Raw genomic sequence first — 25934 nt, 5'->3', positions numbered from 1 at the left:
TTTAGTTGGCATCTGCTGATGGCACGGCGGATTGTGTTTACCGACAGTGGTTTCTGAAATTATTCCTGGGCCCATTTAGTAATGTCATTGACACAATCATGCCGATGAGTGATGCAGTGTCGTCTGAGAGCCCGAAGACCACGGGCATCCAATAAAGGTCTCCGGCCTTGTCCCTTACGCACAGAGATTTCTCCAGTTTCTCTGAATCTTTTGATGATGTTATGCACTGTAGATGATGAGATTTGCAAAGCCTTTGCAATTTGACGTTGAGGAACATTGTTTTTAAAGTTTTCCACAATTTTTTTACGCAGTCTTTCACAGATTGGAGAGCCTCTGCCCATCTTTACTTCTGAGAGACTCTGCTTCTCTAAGACAAAGCTTTTATAGCTAATCTGATATAACCTGATATCAATTAACTTAATTAATCACTAGATGTTCTCCAACTTTTTTGAGACCTGTAGCAGGCATTAAATTTTAAATGAGCTAATTAAGTGGATAAAAGTGTAAAATTTCTCAGTTTAAACATTTGCTACGTTATCTATGTTCTATTGTGAATTAAATATTGGCTCATGTGATTTGAAATTCCTTTAGTTTTCATTTTATTAAAATTTAAAAAACGTCCCAACTTTTCCGGAATTCGGGTTGTAAGACAGTGTGTGAAAACTAAACAGAAAGGTTACTGGCTCTTTATAATACTGAACACTGAAGTTCACGTGATTTTCTGTGTTTCTGGAGGACAGACAAGGATAGGTAAGGAATATATTTCAGTCCTGTGGACTATAAAAACTACCATTGTTCATGTTTTATATATAATATATATGGCTGAACAGCTTCACAAGAAAAAAAATACTTCAAAGCTTTAAAAGTCTTTAAAAAAAGAGTATTATTAAAATATTATTATTAATTTTGATAATGTAAATAAACACCTTGTTGTCACATCATCCATATGGGCATTTCTGCAGGAAGTTATGTAATCAATATAAAATGTCTCAAATGTTGATCAGTAAGTGAGCAACGTCACACGATCCCATTTTCTCTTGGTTTTTCTTTTCATAACAAATGTTAACAGTATTAATAGCAACCAGAGAAAACAAATTGTTCTAGATGTCAGACAGAAATAAAGTCGATCTAGCAGTTCGTGAAGCTGATGATGCTGTTTGTGGAGTTGTTTAATCATCCTCTGCTGAGATCTCAGTATTTTATTTCAGTTGATTTCATCTAAGACTGTGGTTGGGAGTCACTTGTAGTTCTTGTGTTTCTCTTTCCTTTAGTGATTCTTCTTGTTAACAGCAGGTGTTCATCACTAATGCTCAATCATCACTTTATTAAACACTTGAGTATCTAATTAACCTCAAGACTGTGTTCTAGATATTTTTAGGTCACAGTTAAGTTTAGGTTAGGTATAGTTTTCACTAACTATTAACTATGACTTTTGCCTCAATAAACTCCTAATTTGCTTCTTATTAATAGTTATTAAGGTGGTTGTTAAGTTTAGGTTTGGGATAGAAATAAGGATCTAAAATATGGTCATGCAGAAAAGCCATTAATATGTGCTTTATAAGTACTAATAAACAACCAATATGCTAGTAATATGCATCATGAGAATGCGTCCCCATCAACTTTACCCATTTTAACATCACTAGTCCTAATCAACATTTCTAGTCAACTATTAATTCAGAAGCTTTAATACTTATCTAAAACTATTACAAGTGTCAGATGCTGGCTTGACTTGATGCAGATAAAAACACGTTTAATAAATGAGACTGCTCATAAAGCGAACACAATATATAATGTAATGTAACACAACGAGACAGGGTGAAGGATACAAGGTAGGAAGGAAACAGGAACTAAAAGCACAGAAACTGAACACAGGCAGAAACAGACAAAAGAATATCAAGATAAGAGTTCATTAAAGACAGAGACACGGGAAACACAACAGTAAGAGAATATAATCTTTAGTGTAATAACACTGTCACTGCATCTCACACTCTGTGACACAACTGTCAGTTTATTTTCTGCAGTAATAAGGTTTATTAGCAGCCGACCAGAAGTCACCTCAGATGCAGCAAAGCACCTCAATGACCAGAAGAATACACACATATTTATACTTTGCAGAACACGTCCAAAAGTTACATTCACTGTCCATGAAAAACTGCTTCAGTGTTGTTCTTACTTTTAAAGTTTTGCTGTGCAGAATTACTTCCTTCTTAATAGATTATAGGAGTTGGCATAACTGTTTATAGTTTTTAAAACAATGATCTTAATTTAAAAAAAAACTTGTTTGAATAAATGATAAGAGTACAGTATAAGTATTTTGTGAATATGTGTGTTTGTTGTGTTCAGAGCAGAACAGAACTGACATTAACTCAGAGCAGCAGACGTTTCTGTTTATCAGATCACAAACCTGTTGATGTCAGTATTTCTTTCTGTCTCTACTGAATCAAATTAAGCATAATTTAGTTTTTTCTTACCAGAAGTGTTCACATTATTTTATCCAGGAAGAAGAGAAGATCCTTGAAGACGTTGAAGAAGTAATTACAGCAGATTTGGTCAAAAGTGCTTCATTCCTGAACTTTGTTCCTAAGTCACACATCACGATGGGGTTTTACACATGTGTACAAAAGCAACTTCCTGAATCTGATGGAAATAATAAAACCACTCTTGAGAAAGGGGGAAGAAACCCACCTGATGTCACTTTAGATGACATAGCTAAAGATTTGTTGTCATTTTTTAACAGGTTTGAGAGCTTACGTAAAACAAAAAACAATATTGAAGAGAAATATGACATTAAAAATGAGTATGGTGATTACTGGTCAGCTGATGATATCAAACGAGCTTGGGGAAAAACACAAAGAATGGATAAAAAATCAGATAAAAGAAAACACTGGGCTCATGTGATCATTTTGCAGATGCTAGAAAGATTTATGGTTTATGGTGCATGTAAACCAAATGCAGCACAGGAGGATCACGATGATGCAGCCAATGATATTAATCAATCTTGTGAAACAAGACCAGGAATGAAAGAAAACTCAGAAGACGGATCAGCTAAAAGGAAAACTGAACCTGAGACAGTGGGAGCTTGAGAGGAAGTTGAGCAGGTGTCTGGAGAAGGAATAAAATTATCTAAAGTGTCTAGTCTTTCAGAGGATTCTGGTGTTGCATCAGGAAGTCAACTTTCAGCTTCTAGCACAGATGTAGCTCCTTCACCTACTGAAGTAAATCCAATTGCTAATTTAAGCAACAGTGGAACCAAGAATGCTGCATTGATGAATGAGGATGAGGATACTTTAGTTAACAACTGTGAGCAGCAGACATATGTTGATGACTATGAGTTGTATGTAGCAAATACACTTGATCCAGAGGATGAAACATGGGAAGATAGTCTTGGGTCAACTGATGATATAAATCAAGCTAGTGGAGAAGCAGAAAGCATTAAAGGAAACTCAGAAGACAGATCAACTCATGGCAATGATGAATTGAAGACAGTGACAGCTGCTGAGGGAGTAAGGCATCTTACTGGAGGGAAACACTCAGAATCTGATGGGCAAACACATATCCGCACTCAGGGTGGGACTGGGACACAATTTCCGGTTGGGAACCAGGAGCCTGCAAATGATTCTGGTGCTGTCAATAGCCAGTCTGGGGCTCATACTAGTGCAGCAAAAAGTAATGATAATGAGAGTAATAAGAAAAAAGTGGATCAGTTCAACTACATACGTATCCCACTCTCAATGTTTCCCAGTGAACCAATCACTGAGTCACCATATGAAAACACAAATGCAACCTTGAATGCAGACACAAATTCGCACTATATCTATAAATTAATAGATCAATCTCCTTCAGATGCACAACATTGTATATTGTATGGGAAAAAATCTTATGTCATGTTATATGACACTGATAAAAAGAATGCTAAATGGGTTTATGAGATATTGAACAAGAGCACTGTACCTTACCATTATAAGAAAACAACCTTTAAAAAGGATAACAAGATTGATGACGACAAACAAGCAATTCCCAGCATAAAAGGATTTAAGAACAAGGACTATGTACGCGGTCATCTTGCTGCGGCTTCCAATCACATGTGGTGTCAGGAAGCCTATGAGGACACTTATCTGATCAGCAACATGACACCACAGATCAACAGCATGAACAATGGCATCTGGAAAACGTTGGAGAATAAGTGTCGAAAAATAATATACAAAGATGACAACGTCCGAAATGTCCATGTATACACTGGACCACTTTACCTAAACAATGAAGTATCGCCAATGGAAGAGAAAGCCGTGCCAACTCACTACTTTAAGGTAGTAATTTTGGAGAATGTGAATGGGAAAGCAAAGGTGAAATGCTATTTGGTAAAAAATGAGAAAAGAGGCACAGCGAGAATAGATCCAGAAGACTGTATTTCAAACATTAATACAATTGAGGAAATGTCTAGGCTGACTTTCACACACAGAAGTGACAATAACAGAGTGACTGTCAAAAAGACTCTCAGATGTACTGGAGAAAATGAGAGAAAACAGGCTACAATAGAAGTCCATGTAAGCAGATGATTGTCTGACAAGTATACAGTAAGTTATTGTATCACTATAATGACCCTGAAACAGTGAGTTGTGGTTGATCTATCTATCTATGCAACTGTGTTTTTGCTTCTGATATTACATATTATTGCTCTTTCTTTTTTTTAATTTTTTTTTAAATTACTTTTATTGTCCTCATTTGTAAGTCATTTGGAGATAAGCATCTGCTAAATGATTAAATGTAAATGTGCCGTAAATGTATTTTGTTACAGACGGACATTGAAATAGACACAGAAACAGACTGATATCAAATGTATTTATGACTCATTTGACTGTCATAGAGTGCTGTAAATAACTATTTACAAAGTGATAGTGTAATATAGGTGCTCTTGAATTGAAAAAGAGTTGTAATAAACATTCATTTGTGGGTGAAAGCACACTCTGATGCATAGGCACGATACAGAAAGTGTACAGAAACAACTGGGCTGTGGGACACATTTAGACATCAACCCTCATCAGACAAATAGTAAGAATCATGGATGAGTTTTGTACTGTGGCACCCATTGCCACATCAAGCTTTTTGTTAATGTATTTATTTTTATATATATAAAAAAAACATTTTATTAGTGCTATTATTATTATTTCCTACATACTGTCCATTATTCACATTGTATGTATAGTTTTGAAGACTTTTCTATTATTCTAAAATATAAGCATAATAATAATATTTTATAGGTGTTTCCAAACGTGTAGTGAATTAAGCGTTCAAATATTCAGTTTTTGCTCATGTTTATCATCTAGTTTTCATGCTACATTTGTTTCTGCTGATTTTGTCTTGTAATTGTTTTGTAAGAGAGACACACTTTTTCGTTCATAGCTAACAAACAGACGAAATACATTTTTGTTTGTGATGTGTTTATATATGTTTATATGACATTTATATATCCCATAGGCCTATATTAAAATTTCTATGCTATTTTATTCGAATTCTACTTTATTGATGTTTGTTATTGTTATATTAAATATTTCCTTTTTTGTCATTATTTGTTTTGTGTCAAAATTATTTTGCAATATTGAATGTAATCATAATCAATAAAGTACTTTACTTTGGATTTAATTGAAATGTCATATTTTGAATAAAATTATCTGTTGTCTTTGTAATTCTCTGTTTCACATGAATATTACAGACCACAGTGAATCAGGATAAGACCAGAAGAACTTGAACACTGGTTTTGTACTTGTTCAAAAATATTATTTAATTCATTTATAACCAAAAAATAAAATCTTCCATATATATATAGTGCAAATTGTATGGAAAGATTAAATGGAAAGATTAATGTGTTGTGTTGCTGGAGAATCAAACATGACCATTATGTTGAAATAATAAGTAAAGTTAAATTTTTTGCAGTAAATCTGATTTTATTTCAGGTGTGTTTAAATCAGTCTGAATGAGAAGAGTTGTGCAGATATTGTTTCTGTGATGTTTTACTCCAGTGAATATATTTGAAGTGTTTTTTGCAGTGATAGTCAGTAATAATGTCTTCTGTGTTTGTCCTGGAGAAACTGTATTTGTTCTGATCTCAGTGTGTCACAGTAATTCATTTATTGTACATGATAGTTCACTATAGACTGTATGAATTATAACAGCGCACAGAGAGGGAGATTTCACACAAACTCTTGATGTCAGTTTAAAGCAGATAAACTTTTTAAAGTTGATTGTATTTACTATCTGTTTAGCTGTTTATTCAAATGGTTTTGCTGCACTTCATGTTTGTGAAGCACATCTTTCTGCTTTGAGTTTAAGAATCAAAAAGGAGTCTTTGTTAACTCTCACAATGTCTTCTTTCACTTTCTTCTCTGTCCTGTTAACTTTACTGTGTGTGTAACTACATTAAAACAGTATTTGAACTCCAGTAACACTGCCCTGGACAGCATTAATTACAGTCTCGTCAGCATTTTATTATAGTCTAGTCTTGAATATTATCTCCAGTGGCTTGTGGTTTGACTCTAAACACAGCATCCACACGGCTGGTGAAATTTCTCACAACAACCAACAGCAATTTCTATTGCTTTCTATATTTGCAGCTAATTTAATTGACTGTTTCATTGCTGCTGTTTGTCTGTCTTGAAGATCCACTGCCCTCAGACCATCTAATGAAATCTCACGTGACTGAAACATTGTTTCCTCGTAACATTAGCAATACTGAGATAAACACTTCTGCACCTAATAAAATCCCAAAAAGAAGTAAAACTGTCGTCGCTCTTTAAGGTTGTTCTGAAGAGATGGTGTCTTGGATATGTAGAAATAAAGATATCTTGGCTCGATTCATTTCTGCACAACTTCCTCAAGCTGTTTGAGATGCTCGCTCATCATAATCAAAAGACAGTCGTTGGTCGCCATCTACTGGGGTAATTATGTCATTTAAAGAAACAAAACATTTCTATATTTTCAATATCTTTCTTCCTGTTTTTCTTCATGTTTTTTTTAAACTACTTTAAATAATGTATATATATTTTCTCAACATCAATGTACTTTATTGGCATGATTGTTTATAATATAATATTGACAAATCACCAAAACACACAATGAAACCAGTGTAGTAGTAGTAGTGTTGTAATAATTCATAAGGTGTGTGATTATAAGTTGTTACATTTACATTTTGATGAATTGCAAGTCATTGGATGTCATAAGTCAATTTCAAATCAGTGTAAAGTCATCATTTGCAGCTCATCTTTGTAAGTACCTATGTCCGTGCTAAACTAACTAATTATTAATGACACAAGTTTAATATCAGACTTTATATTTCGGGTGAGATCAGTGAATCGGGCCACTCCACTTCATGATGAATATATTACCACCAATAATTGGCCGGCTTCACCTGATCTCATTTTTTCTCTGCTTTCTTCACCAAAGCGAATGTGTTTTATAAGCACAGAGTTACAGCAGCCAGAGTAAATACAAATAAAATGTCAAGGATCAAGAGCTCAACTGAAGCAAACAATAATCACCATAATGGTGACATCCACAGAATATTTCAGCAAGATGTCAACATTAATCATCACTTAATTAACTCTCTTCCTGTTTTACAAATGTGTCTAAACAAGCAACGTATACAGTACTATGACTATACTATTTATATACCACACCTTTTTTTAATAGTTTAATAAATTATCTGGCAGGAAATCTGATTGTGTGGTAATATTAGCTAGCTATCTAACCAGCAACAAAGGGAAAGTTAGTTGGGACAGTTTCTAAAAAGTGCATCTGATACAATGTTAGTATGTGAAGTATTTGCTATATATAAAATAAATATGAAGGTGTGACATTGATCAAGCCCATCACAAAATCACTCCAGCCGAGCAAACAAAGTGTGTAACCCTGATAATGAAAGTACAGTGACCAAAAAAGGCAAGAAACACACAATGAACACAACGACATGATGCAGAACAAATGAAGAGACAGAAACAGGTTTGGCGTCTCTGTAAGATCTGTTCATGTCTACAAATCAGCACCATAATCAACAGACGTGTGCTTATAGCTGTGACTTCAGCATGTGAAGAAATCATTTTAACAAAGATTTGATCGTGACAGACCCAGGAGAGATTCCTTTCTATTTTTTGTTGTTACAATTAATTTTGAGTGCACTTTGTCCAAATCTAAAAGAAAAAATCCCAACACAAATTCAATAAAGTTTTCTAAATATCTGTATAGTTTTTCTAAATGTATTTTCTAAATCTGTAAAGTGAAGAAAGACTCACTCTTGTTGTTCAAAATGCTGTTTATGGCCTAGTGATGTAATTAAGTAATAACTTATGTGAAAAAAAAATCATTTTGACAGATTTGATCATGACTGACCCTGGAGAAACTCTGTGAGCTTCAAACACTAACAATAAATGTCATGTGTCATGTGTTGTTTTGCTGTCAATAGATGTGTTCTCTCGTGTTCAGGTTGAATGCATTTTTTTAATGTCATCCTAAAGAAATCTTGATGCTCCTGTGTGACTCGGTGAACAAGACGATCAGAAACCGTTCCACCCTCTTCAAACATTTACCAGCAGCAGGTTTTTGTGATTCTTGAGATGAAAATGAAAGTGAAAGTAAAGTTTTGATTGCCCCAGGTGTGTGCTTGAATCTCTGATGCAGAATGAAGCCCGGAGTCACTTCAGACACAGCAGAGCAACTCAACGACCAGAAGAATACACACACTTTTGTTCAGAAATAACCAAATTATAAATTTAAATTTAAATTTATGCATTTAGCAGATGCTTTTATCCAAAGCGACTTACAGTGCATTCAGGCTATCAAATTTTACCTATCATTTGTAATTATATTAACCCTTTCTACAGTTTGAATACAGTCCAGAATAGTCATGTGATTTTTGTGAAACATGTGATTCATTGTCTTGGCCTCTTAAATTCGAACACATTTGTTCCAGTTCTCTATGAAGCGTTTTGTTTCCTAAAAGCATAAACACAGGACATCTCAACATTTCAGATTACATCGTATAAAATTAATATTTTAATAATTTCATGTTCCTTCCATTATCACTCTTTTAAAGAAAACATGTCATTTTCTGTCAACTTCCGCCACAAGATGAAGCCTTTTCACGTCTTAGAAGGACTAACAAGATATACACACTCACATAAGACTACATAAAGTGCATGTGTGCAAACATAGCAGCTTCGGACAGAAATACATACACTGAAATTTAATTTAAGTCTCAGTGAAGGACAATAATTAATAGACTTGTCACAGCTCTGGTGTGAAAGAAGAGCAAAACTGCTGCAATGTAATGATGAATGACATCCAGCACTTCACAGTGACTCAAAGACGTGTGCGGTGAGTAAAAACTGCAATCCACAGTCACCTGCAAAACTTGTACAGCGACAAAAGATCGACTTGTTTTTATACAAGTAATGACTATGAACATGAAACACATTTCTGAGCATAAATGCAATTATACACAAGTAAATATTGCAATATGAATAATAATAAGATGATTTGTTTGACATCTTTTTTTATTAATCTAGGGAACTAAGGAACACATATCCTCACAACAGCTAGACAGGTCAGTATGAACGCCGGAGGAGGAGGAGGATTCATCATCATGACGCCCTGAACTTAATAAAGAGCATCGCACCTGAAACACTCCTCAATCATCATCATCTTTTACTGAAGAACAGATATGAATAACTCGCGGTGTTGAACGGTGACAACAGAAACACAGCTGATATTTCTGTATACAACCCGAATTCCGGAAAAATTGGGACGTTTTTTAAATTTAAAAAAAAATGAAAACTAAAAGACTTTCAAATCACATGTGCCAATATTTTATTCACAATAGAACATCGATAACATAGCAAATGTTTAAACTGAGAAAGTTTACAATTTTATGCACAAAATGAGCTCATTTCAATTTAGATTTCTGCTACAGGTCTCAAAATAGTTGGGACGGGGCATGTTTACCATGGTGTAGCATCTCCTTTTCTTTTCAAAACAGTTTGAAGACGTCTGGGCATTGAGGCTATGAGTTGCTGGAGTTTTGCTGTTGGAATTTGGTCCCATTCTTGCCTTATATAGATTTCCAGCTGCTGAAGACTTCGTGGTCGTCTTTGACGTATTTTTCGTTTAATGATGCGCCAAATGTTCTCTATAGGTGAAAGATCTGGACTGCAGGCAGGCCAGGTTAGCACCCGGACTCTTCTACGACGAAGCCATGCTGTTGTTATAGCTGCAGTATGTGGTTTTGCATTGTCCTGCTGAAATAAACAAGGCCTTCCCTGAAATAGACGTTGTTTGGAGGGAAGCATATGTTGCTCTAAAACCTTGATATACCTTTCAGCATTCACAGAGCCTTCCAAAACATGCAAGCTGCCCATACCGTATGCACTTATGCACCCCCACCATCAGAGATGCTGGCTTTTGAACTGAACGCTGATAACATGCTGGAAGGTCTCCCTCCTCTTTAGCCCGGAGGACACGGCGTCCGTGATTTCCAACAAGAATGTCAAATTTGGACTCGTCTGACCATAAAACACTATTCCACTTTGAAATAGTCCATTTTAAATGAGCCTTGGCCCACAGGACACGACGGCGCTTCTGGACCATGTTCACATATGGCTTCCTTTTTGCATGATAGAGCTTTAGTTGGCATCTGCTGATGGCACGGCGGATTGTGTTTACCGACAGTGGTTTCTGAAATTATTCCTGGGCCCATTTAGTAATGTCATTGACACAATCATGCCGATGAGTGATGCAGTGTCGTCTGAGAGCCCGAAGACCACGGGCATCCAATAAAGGTCTCCGGCCTTGTCCCTTACGCACAGAGATTTCTCCAGTTTCTCTGAATCTTTTGATGATGTTATGCACTGTAGATGATGAGATTTGCAAAGCCTTTGCAATTTGACGTTGAGGAACATTGTTTTTAAAGTTTTCCACAATTTTTTTACGCAGTCTTTCACAGATTGGAGAGCCTCTGCCCATCTTTACTTCTGAGAGACTCTGCTTCTCTAAGACAAAGCTTTTATAGCTAATCTGATATAACCTGATATCAATTAACTTAATTAATCACTAGATGTTCTCCAACTTTTTTGAGACCTGTAGCAGGCATTAAATTTTAAATGAGCTAATTAAGTGGATAAAAGTGTAAAATTTCTCAGTTTAAACATTTGCTACGTTATCTATGTTCTATTGTGAATTAAATATTGGCTCATGTGATTTGAAATTCCTTTAGTTTTCATTTTATTAAAATTTAAAAAACGTCCCAACTTTTCCGGAATTCGGGTTGTAAGACAGTGTGTGAAAACTAAACAGAAAGGTTACTGGCTCTTTATAATACTGAACACTGAAGTTCACGTGATTTTCTGTGTTTCTGGAGGACAGACAAGGATAGGTAAGGAATATATTTCAGTCCTGTGGACTATAAAAACTACCATTGTTCATGTTTTATATATAATATATATGGCTGAACAGCTTCACAAGAAAAAAAATACTTCAAAGCTTTAAAAGTCTTTAAAAAAAGAGTATTATTAAAATATTATTATTAATTTTGATAATGTAAATAAACACCTTGTTGTCACATCATCCATATGGGCATTTCTGCAGGAAGTTATGTAATCAATATAAAATGTCTCAAATGTTGATCAGTAAGTGAGCAACGTCACACGATCCCATTTTCTCTTGGTTTTTCTTTTCATAACAAATGTTAACAGTATTAATAGCAACCAGAGAAAACAAATTGTTCTAGATGTCAGACAGAAATAAAGTCGATCTAGCAGTTCGTGAAGCTGATGATGCTGTTTGTGGAGTTGTTTAATCATCCTCTGCTGAGATCTCAGTATTTTATTTCAGTTGATTTCATCTAAGACTGTGGTTGGGAGTCACTTGTAGTTCTTGTGTTTCTCTTTCCTTTAGTGATTCTTCTTGTTAACAGCAGGTGTTCATCACTAATGCTCAATCATCACTTTATTAAACACTTGAGTATCTAATTAACCTCAAGACTGTGTTCTAGATATTTTTAGGTCACAGTTAAGTTTAGGTTAGGTATAGTTTTCACTAACTATTAACTATGACTTTTGCCTCAATAAACTCCTAATTTGCTTCTTATTAATAGTTATTAAGGTGGTTGTTAAGTTTAGGTTTGGGATAGAAATAAGGATCTAAAATATGGTCATGCAGAAAAGCCATTAATATGTGCTTTATAAGTACTAATAAACAACCAATATGCTAGTAATATGCATCATGAGAATGCGTCCCCATCAACTTTACCCATTTTAACATCACTAGTCCTAATCAACATTTCTAGTCAACTATTAATTCAGAAGCTTTAATACTTATCTAAAACTATTACAAGTGTCAGATGCTGGCTTGACTTGATGCAGATAAAAACACGTTTAATAAATGAGACTGCTCATAAAGCGAACACAATATATAATGTAATGTAACACAACGAGACAGGGTGAAGGATACAAGGTAGGAAGGAAACAGGAACTAAAAGCACAGAAACTGAACACAGGCAGAAACAGACAAAAGAATATCAAGATAAGAGTTCATTAAAGACAGAGACACGGGAAACACAACAGTAAGAGAATATAATCTTTAGTGTAATAACACTGTCACTGCATCTCACACTCTGTGACACAACTGTCAGTTTATTTTCTGCAGTAATAAGGTTTATTAGCAGCCGACCAGAAGTCACCTCAGATGCAGCAAAGCACCTCAATGACCAGAAGAATACACACATATTTATACTTTGCAGAACACGTCCAAAAGTTACATTCACTGTCCATGAAAAACTGCTTCAGTGTTGTTCTTACTTTTAAAGTTTTGCTGTGCAGAATTACTTCCTTCTTAATAGATTATAGGAGTTGGCATAACTGTTTATAGTTTTTAAAACAATGATCTTAATTAAAAAAAAAACTTGTTTGAATAAATGATAAGAGTACAGTATAAGTATTTTGTGAATATGTGTGTTTGTTGTGTTCAGAGCAGAACAGAACTGACATTAACTCAGAGCAGCAGACGTTTCTGTTTATCAGATCACAAACCTGTTGATGTCAGTATTTCTTTCTGTCTCTACTGAATCAAATTAAGCATAATTTAGTTTTTTCTTACCAGAAGTGTTCACATTATTTTATCCAGGAAGAAGAGAAGATCCTTGAAGACGTTGAAGAAGTAATTACAGCAGATTTGGTCAAAAGTGCTTCATTCCTGAACTTTGTTCCTAAGTCACACATCACGATGGGGTTTTACACATGTGTACAAAAGCAACTTCCTGAATCTGATGGAAATAATAAAACCACTCTTGAGAAAGGGGGAAGAAACCCACCTGATGTCACTTTAGATGACATAGCTAAAGATTTGTTGTCATTTTTTAACAGGTTTGAGAGCTTACGTAACACAAAAAACAATATTGAAGAGAAATATGACATTAAAAATGAGTATGGTGATTACTGGTCAGCTGATGATATCAAACGAGCTTGGGGAAAAACACAAAGAATGGATAAAAAATCAGATAAAAGAAAACACTGGGCTCATGTGATCATTTTGCAGATGCTAGAAAGATTTATGGTTTATGGTGCATGTAAACCAAATGCAGCACAGGAGGATCACGATGATGCAGCCAATGATATTAATCAATCTTGTGAAACAAGACCAGGAATGAAAGAAAACTCAGAAGACGGATCAGCTAAAAGGAAAACTGAACCTGAGACAGTGGGAGCTTGAGAGGAAGTTGAGCAGGTGTCTGGAGAAGGAATAAAATTATCTAAAGTGTCTAGTCTTTCAGAGGATTCTGGTGTTGCATCAGGAAGTCAACTTTCAGCTTCTAGCACAGATGTAGCTCCTTCACCTACTGAAGTAAATCCAATTGCTAATTTAAGCAACAGTGGAACCAAGAATGCTGCATTGATGAATGAGGATGAGGATACTTTAGTTAACAACTGTGAGCAGCAGACATATGTTGATGACTATGAGTTGTATGTAGCAAATACACTTGATCCAGAGGATGAAACATGGGAAGATAGTCTTGGGTCAACTGATGATATAAATCAAGCTAGTGGAGAAGCAGAAAGCATTAAAGGAAACTCAGAAGACAGATCAACTCATGGCAATGATGAATTGAAGACAGTGACAGCTGCTGAGGGAGTAAGGCATCTTACTGGAGGGAAACACTCAGAATCTGATGGGCAAACACATATCCGCACTCAGGGTGGGACTGGGACACAATTTCCGGTTGGGAACCAGGAGCCTGCAAATGATTCTGGTGCTGTCAATAGCCAGTCTGGGGCTCATACTAGTGCAGCAAAAAGTAATGATAATGAGAGTAATAAGAAAAAAGTGGATCAGTTCAACTACATACGTATCCCACTCTCAATGTTTCCCAGTGAACCAATCACTGAGTCACCATATGAAAACACAAATGCAACCTTGAATGCAGACACAAATTCGCACTATATCTATAAATTAATAGATCAATCTCCTTCAGATGCACAACATTGTATATTGTATGGGAAAAAATCTTATGTCATGTTATATGACACTGATAAAAAGAATGCTAAATGGGTTTATGAGATATTGAACAAGAGCACTGTACCTTACCATTATAAGAAAACAACCTTTAAAAAGGATAACAAGATTGATGACGACAAACAAGCAATTCCCAGCATAAAAGGATTTAAGAACAAGGACTATGTACGCGGTCATCTTGCTGCGGCTTCCAATCACATGTGGTGTCAGGAAGCCTATGAGGACACTTATCTGATCAGCAACATGACACCACAGATCAACAGCATGAACAATGGCATCTGGAAAACGTTGGAGAATTATTGTCGAAAAATAATATACAAAGATGACAACGTCCGAAATGTCCATGTATACACTGGACCACTTTACCTAAACAATGAAGTATCGCCAATGGAAGAGAAAGCTGTGCCAACTCACTACTTTAAGGTAGTAATTTTGGAGAATGTGAATGGGAAAGCAGAGGTGAAATGCTATTTGGTAAAAAATGAGAAAAGAGGCACAGCGAGAATAGATCCAGAAGACTGTATTTCAAACATTAATAAAATTGAGGAAATGTCTAGGCTGACTTTCACACACAGAAGTGACAATAACAGAGTGACTGTCAAAAAGACTCTCAGATGTACTGGAGAAAATGAGAGAAAACAGGCTACAATAGAAGTCCATGTAAGCAGATGATTGTCTGACAAGTATACAGTAAGTTATTGTATCACTATAATGACCCTGAAACAGTGAGTTGTGGTTGATCTATCTATCTATGCAACTGTGTTTTTGCTTCTGATATTACATATTATTGCTCTTTCTTTTTTTTAATTTTTTTTTAATTACTTTTATTGTCCTCATTTGTAAGTCATTTGGAGATAAGCATCTGCTAAATGATTAAATGTAAATGTGCCGTAAATGTATTTTGTTACAGACGGACATTGAAATAGACACAGAAACAGACTGATATCAAATGTATTTATGACTCATTTGACTGTCATAGAGTGCTGTAAATAACTATTTACAAAGTGATACTGTAATATAGGTGCTCTTGAATTGAAAAAGAGTTGTAATAAACATTCATTTGTGGGTGAAAGCACACTCTGATGCATAGGCACGATACAGAAAGTGTACAGAAACAACTGGGCTGTGGGACACATTTAGACATCAACCCTCATCAGACAAATAGTAAGAATCATGGATGAGTTTTGTACTGTGGCACCCATTGCCACATCAAGCTTTTTGTTAATGTATTTATTTTTATATATATAAAAAAAACATTTTATTAGTGCTATTATTATTATTTCCTACATACTGTCCATTATTCACATTGTATGTATAGTTTTGAAGACTTTTCTATTATTCTAAAATATAAGCATAATAATAATATTTTATAGGTGTTTCCAAATGTGTAGTGAATTAAGCGTTCAAATATTCAGTTTTTGCTCATGTTTATCATCTAGTTTTCATGCTACATTTGTTTCTGCTGATTTTGTCTTGTAATTGTTTTGTAAGAGAGACACACTTGTTCGTTCATAGCTAACAAACAGACGAAATACATTTTTGTTTGTGATGTGTTTATATATGTTTATATGACATTTATATATCCCATAGGCCTATATTAAAATTTCTATGCTATTTTATTCGAATTCTACTTTATTGATGTTTGTTATTGTTATATTAAATATTTCCTTTTTTGTCATTATTTGTTTTGTGTCAAAATTATTTTGCAATATTGAATGTAATCATAATCAATAAAGTACTTTACATTGGATTTATTTGAAATGTCATATTTTGAATAAAATTATCTGTTGTCTTTGTAATTCTCTGTTTCACATGAATATTACAGACCACAGTGAATCAGGATAAGACCAGAAGAACTTGAACACTGGTTTTTGTCCTTGTTCAAAAATATTATTTAATTCATTTATAACCAAATTCACTATAGACTGTATGAATTATAACAGCGCACAGAGAGGGAGATTTCACACAAACTCTTGATGTCAGTTTAAAGCAGATAAACTTTTTAAAGTTGAAGGTATTTACTATCTGTTTAGCTGTTTATTCAAATGGTTTTGCTGCACTTCATGTTTGTGAAGCACATCTTTCTGCTTTGAGTTTAAGAATCAAAAAGAAGTCTTTGTTAACTCTCACAATGTCTTCTTTCACTTTCTTCTCTGTCCTGTTAACTTTACTGTGTGTGTAACTACATTAAAACAGTATTTGAACTCCAGTAACACTGCCCTGGACAGCATTAATTACAGTCTCGTCAGCATTTTATTATAGTCTAGTCTTGAATATTATCTCCAGTGGCTTGTGGTTTGACTCTAAACACAGCATCCACACGGCTGGTGAAATTTCTCACAACAACCAACAGCAATTTCTATTGCTTTCTATATTTGCAGCTAATTTAATTGACTGTTTCATTGCTGCTGTTTGTCTGTCTTGAAGATCCACTGCCCTCAGACCATCTAATGAAATCTCACGTGACTGAAACATTGTTTCCTCGTAACATTAGCAATACTGAGATAAACACTTCTGCACCTAATAAAATCCCAAAAAGAAGTAAAACTGTCGTCGCTCTTTAAGGTTGTTCTGAAGAGATGGTGTCTTGGATATGTAGAAATAAAGATATCTTGGCTCGATTCATTTCTGCACAACTTCCTCAAGCTGTTTGAGATGCTCGCTCATCATAATCAAAAGACAGTCGTTGGTCGCCATCTACTGGGGTAATTATGTCATTTAAAGAAACAAAACATTTCTATATTTTCAATATCTTTCTTCCTGTTTTTCTTCATGTTTTTTTTAAACTACTTTAAATAATGTATATATATTTTCTCAACATCAATGTACTTTATTGGCATGATTGTTTATAATATAATATTGACAAATCACCAAAACACACAATGAAACCAGTGTAGTAGTAGTAGTGTTGTAATAATTCATAAGGTGTGTGATTATAAGTTGTTACATTTACATTTTGATGAATTGCAAGTCATTGGATGTCATAAGTCAATTTCAAATCAGTGTAAAGTCATCATTTGCAGCTCATCTTTGTAAGTACCTATGTCCGTGCTAAACTAACTAATTATTAATGACACAAGTTTAATATCAGACTTTATATTTCGGGTGAGATCAGTGAATCGGGCCACTCCACTTCATGATGAATATATTACCACCAATAATTGGCCGGCTTCACCTGATCTCATTTTTTCTCTGCTTTCTTCACCAAAGCGAATGTGTTTTATAAGCACAGAGTTACAGCAGCCAGAGTAAATACAAATAAAATGTCAAGGATCAAGAGCTCAACTGAAGCAAACAATAATCACCATAATGGTGACATCCACAGAATATTTCAGCAAGATGTCAACATTAATCATCACTTAATTAACTCTCTTCCTGTTTTACAAATGTGTCTAAACAAGCAACGTATACAGTACTATGACTATACTATTTATATACCACACCTTTTTTTAATAGTTTAATAAATTATCTGGCAGGAAATCTGATTGTGTGGTAATATTAGCTAGCTATCTAACCAGCAACAAAGGGAAAGTTAGTTGGGACAGTTTCTAAAAAGTGCATCTGATACAATGTTAGTATGTGAAGTATTTGCTATATATAAAATAAATATGAAGGTGTGACATTGATCAAGCCCATCACAAAATCACTCCAGCCGAGCAAACAAAGTGTGTAACCCTGATAATGAAAGTACAGTGACCAAAAAAGGCAAGAAACACACAATGAACACAACGACATGATGCAGAACAAATGAAGAGACAGAAACAGGTTTGGCGTCTCTGTAAGATCTGTTCATGTCTACAAATCAGCACCATAATCAACAGACGTGTGCTTATAGCTGTGACTTCAGCATGTGAAGAAATCATTTTAACAAAGATTTGATCGTGACAGACCCAGGAGAGATTGCTTTCTATTTTTTGTTGTTACAATTAATTTTGAGTGCACTTTGTCCAAATCTAAAAGAAAAAATCCCAACACAAATTCAATAAAGTTTTCTAAATATCTGTATAGTTTTTCTAAATGTATTTTCTAAATCTGTAAAGTGAAGAAAGACTCACTCTTGTTGTTCAAAATGCTGTTTATGGCCTAGTGATGTAATTAAGTAATAACTTATGTGAAAAAAAAATCATTTTGACAGATTTGATCATGACTGACCCTGGAGAAACTCTGTGAGCTTCAAACACTAACAATAAATGTCATTTGTCATGTGTTGTTTTGCTGTCAATAGATGTGTTCTCTCGTGTTCAGGTTGAATGCATTTTTTTAATGTCATCCTAAAGAAATCTTGATGCTCCTGTGTGACTCGGTGAACAAGACGATCAGAAACCGTTCCACCCTCTTCAAACATTTACCAGCAGCAGGTTTTTGTGATTCTTGAGATGAAAATGAAAGTGAAAGTAAAGTTTTGATTGCCCCAGGTGTGTGCTTGAATCTCTGATGCAGAATGAAGCCCGGAGTCACTTCAGACACAGCAGAGCAACTCAACGACCAGAAGAATACACACACTTTTGTTCAGAAATAACCAAATTATATTAACCCTTTCTACAGTTTGATTGGTTACATCATCACTGAAGTCCAGAATAATCATGTGATTTTTGTGAAACATGTGATTCATTGTCTTGGCCTCTTAAATTCGAACACATTTGTTCCAGTTCTCTATGAAGCGTTTTGTTTCCTAAAAGGATAAACACAGGACATCTCAACATTTCAGATTGCATCGTATGAATGTAAAATAAAATGGGAATGAAACAAAATTAATATTTTAATAATTTCATGTTCCTTCCATTACCACTCTTTTAAAGAAAACATGTCATTTTCTGTCAACCTCCGCCACAAGATGAAGCCTTTTCACGTCTTAGAAGGACTAACAAGATATACACACTCACATAAGACTACATAAAGTGCATGTGTGCAAACATAGCAGCTTCGGACAGAAATACATACACTGAAATTTAATTTAAGTCTCAGTGAAGGACAATAATTAATAGACTTGTCACAGCTCTGGTGTGAAAGAAGAGCAAAACTGCTGCAATGTAATGATGAATGACATCCAGCACTTCACAGTGACTCAAAGACGTGTGCGGTGAGTAAAAACTGCAATCCACAGTCACCTGCAAAACTTGTACAGCGACAAAAGATCGACTTGTTTTTATACAAGTAATGACTATGAACATGAAACACATTTCTGAGCATAAATGCAATTATACACAAGTAAATATTGCAATATGAATAATAATAAGATGATTTGTTTGACATCTTTTTTTTATTACTCTAGGGAACTAAGGAACACATATCCTCACAACAGCTAGACAGGTCAGTATGAACGCCGGAGGAGGAGGAGGATTCATCATCATGACGCCCTGAACTTAATAAAGAGCATCGCACCTGAAACACTCCTCAATCATCATCATCTTTTACTGAAGAACAGATATGAATAACTCGCGGTGTTGAACTCGGTGACAACAGAAACACAGCTGATATTTCTGTATAAGACAGTGTGTGAAAACTAAACAGAAAGGTTACTGGCTCTTTATAATACTGAACACTGAAGTTCACGTGATTTTCTGTGTTTCTGGAGGACAGACAAGGATAGGTAAGGAATATATTTCAGTCCTGTGGACTATAAAAACTACCATTGTTCATGTTTTATATATAATATATATGGCTGAACAGCTTCACAAGAAAAAAAATACTTCAAAGCTTTAAAAGTCTTTAAAAAAAGAGTATTATTAAAATATTATTATTAATTTTGATAATGTAAATAAACACCTTGTTGTCACATCATCCATATGGGCATTTCTGCAGGAAGTTATGTAATCAATATAAAATGTCTCAAATGTTGATCAGTAAGTGAGCAACGTCACACGATCCCATTTTCTCTTGGTTTTTCTTTTCATAACAAATGTTAACAGTATTAATAGCAACCAGAGAAAACAAATTGTTCTAGATGTCAGACAGAAATAAAGTCGATCTAGCAGTTCGTGAAGCTGATGATGCTGTTTGTGGAGTTGTTTAATCATCCTCTGCTGAGATCTCAGTATTTTATTTCAGTTGATTTCATCTAAGACTGTGGTTGGGAGTCACTTGTAGTTCTTGTGTTTCTCTTTCCTTTAGTGATTCTTCTTGTTAACAGCAGGTGTTCATCACTAATGCTCAATCATCACTTTATTAAACACTTGAGTATCTAATTAACCTCAAGACTGTGTTCTAGATATTTTTAGGTCACAGTTAAGTTTAGGTTAGGTATAGTTTTCACTAACTATTAACTATGACTTTTGCCTCAATAAACTCCTAATTTGCTTCTTATTAATAGTTATTAAGGTGGTTGTTAAGTTTAGGTTTGGGATAGAAATAAGGATCTAAAATATGGTCATGCAGAAAAGCCATTAATATGTGCTTTATAAGTACTAATAAACAACCAATATGCTAGTAATATGCATCATGAGAATGCGTCCCCATCAACTTTACCCATTTTAACATCACTAGTCCTAATCAACATTTCTAGTCAACTATTAATTCAGAAGCTTTAATACTTATCTAAAACTATTACAAGTGTCAGATGCTGGCTTGACTTGATGCAGATAAAAACACGTTTAATAAATGAGACTGCTCATAAAGCGAACACAATATATAATGTAATGTAACACAACGAGACAGGGTGAAGGATACAAGGTAGGAAGGAAACAGGAACTAAAAGCACAGAAACTGAACACAGGCAGAAACAGACAAAAGAATATCAAGATAAGAGTTCATTAAAGACAGAGACACGGGAAACACAACAGTAAGAGAATATAATCTTTAGTGTAATAACACTGTCACTGCATCTCACACTCTGTGACACAACTGTCACTTTATTTTCTGCAGTAATAAGGTTTATTAGCAGCCGACCAGAAGTCACCTCAGATGCAGCAAAGCACCTCAATGACCAGAAGAATACACACATATTTATACTTTGCAGAACACGTCCAAAAGTTACATTCACTGTCCATGAAAAACTGCTTCAGTGTTGTTCTTACTTTTAAAGTTTTGCTGTGCAGAATTACTTCCTTCTTAATAGATTATAGGAGTTGGCATAACTGTTTATAGTTTTTAAAACAATGATCTTAATTAAAAAAAAAACTTGTTTGAATAAATGATAAGAGTACAGTATAAGTATTTTGTGAATATGTGTGTTTGTTGTGTTCAGAGCAGAACAGAACTGACATTAACTCAGAGCAGCAGACGTTTCTGTTTATCAGATCACAAACCTGTTGATGTCAGTATTTCTTTCTGTCTCTACTGAATCAAATTAAGCATAATTTAGTTTTTTCTTACCAGAAGTGTTCACATTATTTTATCCAGGAAGAAGAGAAGATCCTTGAAGACGTTGAAGAAGTAATTACAGCAGATTTGGTCAAAAGTGCTTCATTCCTGAACTTTGTTCCTAAGTCACACATCACGATGGGGTTTTACACATGTGTACAAAAGCAACTTCCTGAATCTGATGGAAATAATAAAACCACTCTTGAGAAAGGGGGAAGAAACCCACCTGATGTCACTTTAGATGACATAGCTAAAGATTTTTTGTCATTTTTTAACAGGTTTGAGAGCTTACGTAAAACAACAAACAATATTGAAGAGAAATATGACATTAAAAATGATTATGGGGATTACTGGTCAGCTGATGATATCAAACGAGCTTGGGGAAAAACACAAAGAATGGATAAAAAATCAGATAAAAGAAAACACTGGGCTCATGTGATCATTTTGCAGATGTTAAAAAGATTGGTTTATGATGGCTGTAAACAAAATCCAGCACAGGAGGATCACGATGATACAACGATTGAAACTAAGCAATCTTGTGAAAAAACACCAAGAATGAAAGAAAACAAGGATACCATAGTTAACAGGTGTGAGCAGCAGAAAAGCATTGACAACAATGAAAAGTTGAATTTCACAGATAAGCCCAACCAAATAAAAGCTGAAACAGAGAATGGAGGAGGGGAAGATGGTCTTTGGTCAACTATTGATGTTAATCAAGCTCGTGGAAAAGCAGAAAGCATGAAACGGAACTCAGAAGACAGATCAACTCAAAGAAGTGATGAACTAGAGACAGTGGAAGCTGCTGGAGAAGATAGAAAGAGTTCTGGAGCAAATCACAAATCAACCAAAAGTGGTTTCAATCAAACAATCAAAAGTGGTGCCAGTCAGGGCCGGTCTGGGGCAGGACTTCCTGCTGGGAGAAAGGCCACTAAGAATGATCCCGTTGCTGCCGATGACCAGTCCAGCACTGATGACAGTGAATCAGAAAGTGAAGAAGCAGAGAACCATCCAGAAGATGAATCCATCTACATATGTATCCCAGTCACAGAAATGTTTGGCAGTCAACATACACCTACAGAAGATGATTATGTTGAAAATGACGACTCTCTCTATAAATTAATAGATGGACTTCCATCTGCTACGGATATAAGACAAAGAAAATCGTACACCATGTCATTCAGCAATAAAACCAATAATGCTGAATGGGTGTATGAGATACTGAACAGGGAAACTTTAGAGGACAACTGTAAAAAGCTAAAATCATTTGGAAATGTCTATCACAAAGGTCATCTGGCTGCAGCTGCCAATCACAGGTGGTGTCGGGGAGCAAATCATGACACTAATTTGTTCAGCAACATTATACCGCAGCATAAGAAATTAAACCAGGGCATGTGGAAGAAACTGGAGAATCACTGTAGAAACATACAGAGAAAGAGGAACTGCAATGTTCATGTGTACACTGGACCACTTTACCTGAGAGAAACAAACGATAAGCTAAGTAAAATGAAGCGTTTGGGAGGTAAAGTAATCCCAACTCACCTCTTTAAGGTGATAATTGTGGAGAATGAGGATGGGACAGTAGAAGAGCCAGAATGCTATGTGATGCCCAATGAGGAACCAGAAAAAAAAAACTTGGATGACTATAGCGGATATACTATTGAAGATATCGAAAAGTACTCTGGGCTGACCTTCTTAAAACGCCCTCCCAATGCAAACATGAGAGACTGTATAAAGACGGTGACATTGAGGGGAGAAGCTGGAAATGGAGAGACATATACTGTTGATATTACAGTATATACAGGGGAAGTCGTGGCCTAATGGTTAGAGAGTCAGACTCCCAATCGAAAGGTTGTGAGTTCGAGTCCCGGGCCGGCATGTACAGTTCTCTCTCCACCTTCAATACCACGACTTAGGTGCCCTTGAGCAAGGCATCGAACCCCCAACTGCTCCCCGGGCGCCGCAGCATAAATGGCTGCCCACTGCTCTGGGTGTGTGCTCACAGTGTGTGTGTGTGTGTGTTCACTGCTCTGTGTGTGTGCATTTCGGATGGGTTAAATGCAGAGCACAAATTCTGAGTATGGGTCACCATACTTGGCTGAATGTCACTTCACTTTTCACTTTTTTTTTTTTTTATATTAGGCAAATTGAATTGAAAATACACCTAATGGAAACGCTCAATGTCGCAAAAACGCCCATATATCGCAAAAAAAAAAATACGCTCGTATGATGTGGTATTTCAGCCAATGCAAAAAAGGAATAATTCCCAAAACTGCAATGGAAATGTTTTTTTTTTTTTTTTTTTGCATTTACAGGTCACATGTCGTATGTAAAAATTCATATGATCATTCCTCAGTGTACTATAACCTCCAAGAAACACTTCATACGTGGCTGCTCTTCAGTATAAGGGGCTTTCACTAACATTAATGCTTAGACAATTTACACTACACATGCCTGCGGTGGACACTGAAGCTGATTGTGGCCACTCTAGTCAATGCTTGTGTTTATTCTAGACACATGACTCACATTTCTGAAGCGGCTCTCTACTTCTGTAAAGATACACGCATACACCTCCTTTGAATAAATATAGACAAAATCCATCAAAATCTGTTTCCATGACACGAGAGCCAAAAGGTTACGTTTCAGCCATATAACACTGGTTAATGGAAACACTGTCATTTCGCAATAATTTTTTTATCAAAATGTATAATATATTGCCAAAGTTTTGTGCAAATCTGTAATGGAAACACGCCTACTGATGTCAGAACTTATAGTGAAAATAAGCTCATGTTGTAGAAAAATTTATATTTTACTCTTTCTTATTTACTTTCTTAGACATTTAGTGGGTTTTCATATATTTTTATTTTTCCTTTTGATTTAACTTGTTTCTCTCTCAGTATGTATGTTTGTCACCTGAAATGCAACAAAGACATCACACAGTAAAACAAAGAGCCTTTGAAGTATTTAGTGTGGGTAGTTTACTCAGGAAAGATCAGAGGGGTTAGCCATAAATAAAGACCTTTGACCTCACGGGTGTGAAGATAATAAAAGCCCAGGGGGTTAGGAGGACCATTGTGTTTTCTGAAAACAGCTAGTTTTGGTTTACGGGGCTAAGTGGAAATTTACAGAGAAGGAGCCTTGTAAGAAGTGGGGGTGATAACAGTATAATAAGGCTGTCTGTTTTCAGTGTGATTCAGGTCTGTTGTGTTTCAGGGTAGCTGCTGAAACAGTGAACGCATCTCTTTAAGGAAAATAAACTTCTTTCTTTAAATATAATTTGATTCCTTGTCTCTTACACTGAGATGCTATTTGTTAGTAATTGTTTTTGCCACAACAATTATTACTGATAACGATGCTGACGTGTGCACAGAAACACAGTGATTTGTGTTTTGCAAAGATGAAAAGATGAAAAGATTAACCAAGTCTGCAACTGTCTAATTATTAATTAATAATCCCATACTGTTTGTGCTTATATAGATGCACATCATGCTTTCAGAATTTTTTCTCATGAACCTGAAAATCTTTGATCTCAGTGCTTATGCTTAACCGCTTGAAATTAGTTTTATAGACAAACATTATTCTTATGCTTAACGTATTCTTTACATAAACTTTATTTGTATTGTAATGTACTGTTATATTGCTACATTAGCAAACATAAATATTGTCATAGCTAATCTAGTAATACTTTGTTTTGTGCTCAATAATTAGATTTCATTCATTTATAACAAAATTATATATTATTACCATTGAAATGATTGTGTAATTGCATAACATGGTGTACTGTCAGAGAATAAAGCATGACCCTAATGTTTAAATGAACAAACCTTAAATCACTTGTACTTTTGTTGTGCTTAAATCATCGTGTATATCAAGAATCTCAATGATGTTTTAATGTTGTTTTAATCCACTAGATATATTTGAACGAAAGTATTCATATTTCATAGTCAGTCATGATGTCTCTTTTAAATGAATGAATAAGAATGCATGTAGAAACATGAGAGAATTTGCTGTTCAGATATTCAGCGTTTATTTCCAGAGTGGAATTAAAATCCGTAGTCATTGCCACTACATAATAAGTCGTGGGAACG

At 35.1% G+C, this 25934-nt stretch overlaps 1 protein-coding gene and 2 long non-coding RNA genes across 3 annotated transcripts; all 3 read left to right on the top strand.

Annotated features, from left to right (window-relative positions):
- The first annotated feature begins 647 nt into the window (after positions 1-647).
- LOC132153313 (uncharacterized) lies at positions 648-2902 on the top strand. Its single transcript, XR_009436643.1, has 3 exons — positions 648-750; positions 2344-2412; positions 2499-2902. It is a non-coding gene; the product is annotated as an uncharacterized LOC132153313 (long non-coding RNA).
- Positions 2903-11313: 8411 nt separating this feature from the next.
- Positions 11314-13568, top strand: LOC132153304 (uncharacterized). The gene is made up of 3 exons (XR_009436640.1): positions 11314-11416; positions 13010-13078; positions 13165-13568. It is a non-coding gene; the product is annotated as an uncharacterized LOC132153304 (long non-coding RNA).
- Positions 13569-19938: 6370 nt separating this feature from the next.
- Positions 19939-25071, top strand: LOC132142405 (uncharacterized). The gene is made up of 4 exons (XM_059552284.1): positions 19939-20140; positions 21734-21802; positions 21889-23640; positions 25060-25071. Exons 3-4 carry the CDS (start codon positions 21988-21990, stop codon positions 25069-25071), a joined length of 1665 nt encoding a protein of 554 aa, XP_059408267.1. The 5' UTR covers positions 19939-20140; positions 21734-21802; positions 21889-21987.
- Positions 25072-25934: the final 863 nt, after the last annotated feature.

The sequence above is a fragment of the Carassius carassius genome, chromosome 1 (genome assembly GCF_963082965.1).
Source record: "Carassius carassius chromosome 1, fCarCar2.1, whole genome shotgun sequence".
NCBI classification, from domain to species: domain Eukaryota; kingdom Metazoa; phylum Chordata; class Actinopteri; order Cypriniformes; family Cyprinidae; genus Carassius; species Carassius carassius.
The sequence above is the reverse complement of the archived record's forward strand: the minus strand, read 5'-3'. Positions and strand labels throughout refer to the sequence as shown.

Bases quoted from the DNA above. Each gene is read 5' to 3' on its own strand.
- LOC132142405 (XM_059552284.1), top strand. From the start codon at position 21,988: ATGGGGTTTTACACATGTGTACAAAAGCAACTTCCTGAATCTGATGGA.